At 42.0% G+C, this 8,222-nt stretch overlaps 1 protein-coding gene across 4 annotated transcripts in view; it reads left to right on the top strand.

Annotated features, from left to right (window-relative positions):
• The window catches only part of six1a (SIX homeobox 1a), a 10,011-nt gene extending 2,479 nt beyond the window's left edge, over window positions 1-7,532 (top strand). The window contains exon 3 of one of the 4 annotated variants that reach the window (XM_035531594.1): window positions 6,459-7,532. In XM_035531594.1, coding sequence (XP_035387487.1) covers window positions 6,459-6,791 — 333 coding nt within the window. In that variant the 3' untranslated portion in view covers window positions 6,792-7,532. Of the gene's footprint in view, window positions 3,746-5,867 lie in introns of those variants that run through there. The other 3 variants (XM_035531593.1, XM_035531595.1, XM_027008231.2) reach the window with 3 other exon arrangements.
• The last annotated feature ends 690 nt before the right edge of the window (window positions 7,533-8,222 follow it).

Here is an 8,222-nt window from a genome sequence, read left to right as displayed (position 1 = left end):
CCGAGTAGAGCTGAGCAGGCGCTGTTGTAGGAGCCTGAACTCACGTCTGCAGTCCAAACGTATTCTAACGCACGGGGGAGGGCGTGGGGGTAAAGTTAGGATTAGAGATAAAACTTGTGACAAAAAATTACCCCCCGCCTATTCCCTTCCCAAAAAAAAAAACCCCACACACAACATAGACCATAAACGTCAAATATGGAAAATACGCAGATCATTTCACGAGCATAAATATTTACAACTCGTGACTTCAAACATGTAGATTTGGTGTGTATGTGTGTGAGTATATGCACGTGTGCACGCGTTCTCAACGCGTTTGTTCTGTTAGTTCAGGTCCACAGAGAATGACACGACCTGCAGGGGGCAGCCGCTCTGGAGAGGTCACCACGACCTTCCTTCCAAATAGCCCGTTGTGGGAAATTTCGGCAAAGAAAAACTTTCTCTAGATTATATCTATTTACACGCCCGTTTAATTGTAGAGTTTCTTTTCCTTTAGTTAACTGGCCATTTATCTAAATTGTTATTTGGGAAGCGGAAAACGACTTTATTATTTTTAGATTTATTTGGAACATTATTTACACTTGCGTGTTTACACACTTTCATTTGCATAATTTTCAACTCTAAAAAAATGTCCGGATTAAATGTTTGTATCTTATTTACTGATGATGCGCTTTGGGCATTAACAGGCATAGTAAAACACCACTAAAAGCAAATGTTTTCTGTATTCAGACTATAAAAGGTATTTAAAAAATACAAAACGTACACGACAGAGAAAGAGGTAGAAACATGCCGGTTTGGTCCGCTAACTTGAAACCATGTGCCGAAGAGTTATAATTTCGCACATTTGAGTTCGCCTTCTGGTACTCTTGCAAGGTTGCTTAAATTAAAAAATTAAGCAACCGCAGCTAACGCTCTCGCTCTCTCAGTCTCTCCCCGTCTCTCTGCCGCTCTGCCTTCCCAGTCACTTCGTATCAAAATAAACTGTTTTGAACAGAGATCACTGAGGGTTTCCGGCCTCTGTAATCGGAACCAGTTTTCTAGTATATCAGGGCCTGATTGTCAGAAAGGCCACGAACTAGGCCCCAGGACTACCGCAGCCCAGTTTGTGTGCATTATCTTTTTTGGCTGTAATGCCTCCTTTTTCACCCTGTCGAAATATACAATACGTTATAGAACACTAATTTATTATGCTTCGACCATATAAAGTAGCATAGAAACAGGCCATTTTGGCACTTAACCAGTGTATAATATCTGAAGTTAGCCAAGGGGCCGAGGGATACATTTTACTTCGCTTCTTAATTTTCAGTTAGTGCTCAAATACATTTTACGAACAATAGGCTATGTTAAAGTTCGCCAAACTTAAACCGAGTCTTTCTTGAACGGCTCGGTTACACGCAAAATGTTAATATTTGGTATTCCTGCTTTGAGGGCTGGTAAGAATTTCGACAGTGTTTTTACATCGAGAGGAAACGTTTGCGAAATTCCGGTAAAGAAATGCCATAGATAATGAAGCATCTTACGTCCTTTGGCAGTTCGAGGATATTTAGACAAAACCAACAATATAAGTAACGATCTCCCCAGCGAATAAAAGCTTATGAGCGCAGTTCTCTGCACATATTTCTTTGTCCTCGTGTCGGCAGAGAGAATTGGTCTTCTTACCACTCGCCGCCTCCGAGACGTTTTTCGAAGTGCAGGGTGGCTTTGCCAAGAGCCAAGCTGGGAGAAAGGACACGTCTCACTTCGACGCTATGTAACCATGTTAGTGGCCCGCTTATGGGGACATTTGAGCTACGGGCCAGCTGCGCCATTGTCCGACAGCGAGTGACGAGAGAGACGCGCTCTGTGGTGTTCTATAGCTTTAAGCTTGTGGTCCTTATGTTAACTAAAACATATACATTCGTTTGAAGCGATCTCCTGGGTGAAACCATTCACAGGCTAGAGAAGATGGAAACTGAAAATAATGTATTATTAATGCCAGGTAAATAATGAGACGTAGGGTCGCCTGTCGAGTTCTGAACAACTTTAGTACTTTTTAAATTCTGTGCTGCATTCAACAAGAGCCAAAGCCTCCTGTTGTATGTGAGATGATTTAGATGGAAATCTATTTTGCGCCATCATTTGGGGATATGGGAACGTAATGTGTCAGCCGTGATTGCGCCATTTGGTTGCACCTGGATCCTGTAAAATGACCTCATATTCCTTGAGTGTTATATGACCACGCGGAGCCATAGTCGGACTTAATGACTCCCATGAGATGGATGACAATACCGTTATGGATCCACCAGCAGTCGTTGTGGGTTGAATGTACCCGTTGGTCTTCTCAATATGTAAACACCTCCGGATGTAGGAAAAAGAAAAGCTAGATGACGCGAGTGGCTTGTTCACTTTCCCCGACTGCTCAGAGTCTCAGGGCTCTATGAAGCTCGGGCTACGTAGGCGGTGTTGAAAATCGGCTCTTTTCTGTGGCGATTTCTGAACGGCTGACAAAGTATTTGTCGTGTACTATAATTCAAGCAGTCCATCTCTTCCCTCGAAAACACTGATCCTCTTTGCCAGGGTAGCTCGTTCGTCCGTGTTCTTGATAAGTTTCTGCGATTTCTGAGTCAGCGCACCTGGAAGTAATGCACGAAGTGATTCGGTAGCTCTTGGGTCAGAGGCACCTGCAATTTGCGCACTGAACTATTTGGCCTCTTTGGAACTGTGTTAATTGTCTTATGTCACTTGAAAACTTTGACAAATTCAATTGCTGGTAATAATGGTTTTCTAGTTTGACTCATTTAGTTGCCTTTGTAGTTGTCATTTTATTACTTGAGATAAAGTCAGTGCTTTTTCATGAGGTGTTTATGTTGGTTAGTGCACACCCTGCATAAGATTAGTACAGCCTTGAAAATACATACTCTAAAAGGCAGCACAGTGTTGATAAAGATGTACTATATAATGTGATGTAAAGCTGAATTAATTTTTTCTTTTATTTTTTATTTATTTTTGTATTTTCTTTATAAAATGGGTATTTATGTATTTGAATTACCTGCATTAAACCAAGACAGTCTGAGCCCATGGCACTACTATGCACTACTAAAGCTGGATAGTCTTTACGGAAGAGCTGTCTGCTTAGAGGAGAGTAAATACTATAGAGGTAAAGAGGTAGACACTCTGTGCCTTAGAGCTACCTGAGCGAGTACCTGGTGAGCCAGAACACTGGGTAACCAAAGTCCGGCCTGGCCCTTGGCATGGGGGTTAGGGTGTGGGGCACAAAAGGAGCTTTCTTTAAAGTCAGACTTGAAGGAGAGAGGGAGACAGAGAGACAGATAGAGGAAGAGAGAGAGAGAAAGAGGCGGGTGGATGGGGGAGAGATTCTGTTACCGATGATGCATTCATCTGACAGCACTTCAACCAACAGAACCCCCAGAGAAAGACTAACCACTCTGCATGCGTGTGTGTGCATGTGTGTGTATATGAGAGTGTGAGAGAGAGAGGGGGATATTTATGGACCATCCTGCAGAAAGTAAATGCAGAAGATTTGCTTGCATTTACTAATATTCTTTTATTCTCAAAAAGGCTAAATTTGTCCAGATAGATCTCTCTGTAAAGGGAAGTATTTTTCTCTCTATGTAGGTTTACAACCAAAAATACCAAAAAAGTGGAGTTAGACACAGAGAAAGAGAATGTGGAAGTGAATATTATTTCCCTCTGTGTGACCTTGACAATGTGTTTTATCCTGTGCCAGATTAAACCTGAGCCCTTTGTCTGTGTGTGTGTGTGTGTGTGTCTGTGTGTGTGTGTGTGTGTGTGTGTGTGTATGTGTGTGTGTGCATGCATGCGCGTGTGTGTGTGTGTGTGTGTGTGTATGTGTGTGTGTGCGTGTGTGTGTGTGTGTATGTGTGTGTGTGTGCGTGCATGCGTGCGTGTGTGTGTGTGTGTGTGTACTACACATTTTGTTCATTAAATTACCAGCAATGAGATAAAGCACCACCTTCAGTGGGTGTGGGTCTGTGTAACTCACCTAAAAATGTAATTGCTTGCTAAACAATTTGCCTCTACAACAGCACAACACCATGAAGCACTGGGTTTAGCAGCAACGCAATACTTCACAACACAAACAACACAATGGACGGCTCTCTTATTGCACACTGGAAGGCAGACTAAAGGTTGATGCAGTAGCAGATTCTTTCTCTCTGATTCTGTCACTTTACCTCCTCTTTCTCTCTCTCTCTCTCTCTCTCTCTTGCTCTCTCTCTCTCTCTCTCTCTCTGAGCAGGAGAAAGTTCTCGATAGCTCCATTAAAAAGTTCAGGAAATGAAAAGAGAAATGTGAAACCTTCCTGTTCCACAGAGGGGGTGGGAAAGAAAAAAAACTGTAGTCAGAATTTTTCAAGAGAAGTCATGAGAGAGGGACTCTGTGTGTGTGTGTGTGTGTGTGAGAGAGAGAGAGAGAGATAGAGACAGAGACAGAGACAGAGACAGGCAGTGAGAGACAAGTGAATGAGTGTATGAGTTAGATATAGATTTTACAGATACCATTCTCACTCAGTTCTAACTCAGTCTCCTGACAAAGCCAAAGGCAGTTAAGACATAGGAGAGTATATCCAGCTCTTTTACATTCTTCCCTCTATTTCAGGGGAACAGCAGGAGTGTCCCACACCCACATAAGTTGCTCTCTCTCCAGGTCCTAAAAAACTTCTCTGTTGTCATAATATCAAACACACACACACACACACATCCGTCACACTAGTATGGTTGTGTGTGTGTGCATGTGTGTATGTGTGTGTATGTTTGATATTATGACAACCTATGTTTATTTGCTCACTCATGAGAGCATGCACACATGCACATGCGCACACACACACACACACACACACACACACACACACACACACACACACACACACACACACACACACACACACACACACACACACACAATAAATCCAACTCTTATCCTGGTTGTTCCTGCATGGGGCTAATATTCCAGGGTTAATTCCTTATGTGGTGGTGTCATGGTGCCCCAAAATGCCAAATGGGCACTTGAACACCAGCTGAGCCATTACAGTTGCACTTAATAAAACTGCAGAAACACACAAAGACACTGACAGACCGACAGACAGACAGACAGACAGACAGACACACACACACACACACATAGACGCACCCGCCCTGCATGTGCCACACTCTCCTAAAATAAACCTGGCTACTGCAAGAAGAATGAAATCATTCTCACATCAGGACTGAGTAGCATTTGCTTTAATCCAGCACTAAGGCTTGGAATTGCAATCATGTTCATAAATATATATTCATTATAAATATAACAATCAATGTTCAAATATGAGACACTGCAGCGGAAAATATGCAAATACATAATCATGTCTTCTATTTTGTAAAAGGGACTCCCAGAATTACACTGACTATATAAGGGACAGATTTTTAGATGTCCTTATATTAAAACAGATTTCTTTCTCCACTGAGAACAAAAAAGTAGTTTTAATTAGTTGGGTTACTGTCCAAATACATCTTTAAAAAAAATTGCTTTCAATTTCTGCCTTCAGGTTCATCAGCGTAGCTCCGCCTATAGGTCAGCCTTTTCAAGGTCTCTCCTTCCTTCTCCTTCAACCGCTCCTCTCTCTCCATTCACTCCCGTGCCCTTTGTCTTACTACCTTTCTTTCACATAGAAGTTGTCTTAGACACATAGACCACTGCCTGCAGAAATCAAAATCACACTTCCGGCATGGTGTGCATAAGGAGCAAGCTACTAAAAGACTGTAACAATAGGAAGAGGGATGTAGGTGTGAAACGCTGAAATGTAGGTGTGCAGCCAAGCCTTTGTGAACTCTCCCACTGTAAGAAGCTTCACAAATCGCTCTCTTCTATGACAGCTAGTCGGAGCACTTCCCACAAGCTTCAACTCTCGTGAGTTCATCCAATGGCAAGGAGTCGCGCAAGCGCTCGTCTCGAACCTAGAGGCCGGGCGGTGAATGGACTCCTGCTGGGGGAAGTTCAGCAGTATTCGATTGCTAGAGAAAATCTTAGTGGTACTGATTCAACTTTGGACCACAAACAGTGACAGCTGAAATATCTCAATGTCTTGGCCAAATATATCAACGCTGGAGACTATCAAAACATTTTTGTTCTATCAAATTACTTACTTGAAAGAATGAATAAATGAATGTATGAATTAGGAATCCTGTGAAATTTGCATAGGCTTTGTGGACTAGACATATTCAGAAGGTTTAGCTATTTATTAGTTAAAATAAACAGTTAAATAATTAGATATACAGACTGCAATGACATTACTTCAGGGACTCCTTATTAACGCCCTTGAATTCTCTATTGATTCTCCTCATTATTGCTAATCATCTAGTGTTCACAGCCTCTGTGTTATTTTCAATTCCAGGATTTCTTTTCAATCTCATTCAAAAATGTCATCAGCTCTGTACTATTGCGTGACACCAAGCCCTTCTCCACAGTGTTGCTGGACTCTCGGCCCTTCTCCACAGTGTTGCTGGACTCTCGGCCCTTCTCCACAGTGTTGTTGGACTCTCGGCCCTTGTCCACAGTGTTGCTGGACTCTCGGCCCTTGTCCACAGTGTTGCTGGACTCTCGGCCCTTCTCCACAGTGTTGCTGGACTCTCGGCCCTTCTCCACAGTGTTGCTGGACTCTCGGCCCTTCTCCACAGTGTTGCTGGACTCTCGGCCCTTCTCCACAGCGTTGCTGGACTTTGAGCCCTTTCTTCGCAGCACTGCTTGACTCTGAGTCCTTAGCCATAACTCCGAGCCCTTCTCAGTGTGAAAGATTCTGAAACCCTGGTCATGCTTTCATTACCTCATGTCTAGAAGAGTGTAACTCCCTTTTCATTGGTCTATCTGAATTTTTTTTTTTTTAAACTTAAGAAATTTAAACATTTTCAAAGCAGCTCCCAGGAGAGTCCCATAAACTAAGTATTCGGCACATATTACACCAGTCCTGTGACAGTTTTGTTGGCTGACTCTAACATTGCTAGGTAAATACAAATGACCACTGCATACATTTCAAGTGGTTCATGGTTTCTCTGCCACTTCATCAGTCTGTTGCAACCCCACACCCAAGCTCGCACAATAAGGTCCTCTGGTGATTGTCAGCTGGTGGTCCCAAAGACTGTTCTGGCCAGTGTTGGACATAGCTTGGTCAGGGCCATAGCCACCCTGGAACTCTCTGTCACTGTGCTTCTTTGCTGGGTTTCAAAACCTACCTCATCATCTGATGCTATCACATTTCTTTCTCTTAGTTCATTCTTTCCATATGTGTGTGTTTTCGCATTGTAATGTTACATGATAAATTGACTTTGAGCATGAGAAAAAAAACTATATAAATTAAACTATTATTATTGTTGTTGTTGTTAATGATGGTGATGTTGTTGGTACAGCCCAGAAATAGCAAGGCAGTTAAGACTGAAGAATCTCTCTCCCATACACACATCTGTAAGTCTAACTCCATCCTCTGTTTAATATTGCCTAACCTCTCAGCCCTATAATTTCTCTACAGCCCATTTTCCACTCATTATTAACTTGGTATAAGCAACATACATATCCAGTGATCTTGTAGAAAATATTGTACACTTTGCAGTAAGTACACGCAGCCTTGTATTTGTTATTTCAGTCTTTTTCAGGACGCATTTGAAGGAACATTATTTTTTATTCATCTTTGATCCAAGTAATGTTTATGGGGAGAGTATGAAGCCATGTGGCAGTTCATTCTGAGCCCTGTAGTAGAATAAAAATTCATTGGAAAAAAGATCTCTTGTGCCATCTAGTGGAATATTCTAGTTATTACAAGAAAGTCATTACTAAAAGAGAGACTGCAGAGACTGCGCGAGTATTCTCACTAATTGGTCTCTTACCTTATTTTAGAGCACATCAACCGAACATTCTTCAGCAAACCAATAGGAAATCCACATTTTTGGTTGGCAAGACTCAAAAATGTTCTCCGCCAAGTACACTGGTTATTTTGCTATGTAAGTTCTTTTCCTAATCTCCCTAAAGGTAGATAATTGAACCTAAAAACTGACAAGAATTGTGCTTCTGTCTGACGATGCGCTTGTATTCATCGTATTCATTGCATGTTCACTATAATGAACGTCACATGCAGCATTACAGCAACATTACACATCAAAAGTGCAAGTGCATTGAAAGACATTTAATTATTTTCCAGTCCATCGTTAAGATAGAACAAATTCTGATTGGCAGAGACAGAT

This window comes from Electrophorus electricus, chromosome 11 (assembly GCF_013358815.1).
Source record: "Electrophorus electricus isolate fEleEle1 chromosome 11, fEleEle1.pri, whole genome shotgun sequence".
Taxonomy (NCBI): Eukaryota; Metazoa; Chordata; class Actinopteri; order Gymnotiformes; family Gymnotidae; genus Electrophorus; species Electrophorus electricus.
Note: the sequence above shows the minus strand (reverse complement) of the source record. Positions and strands in the feature narration are given on the sequence as shown.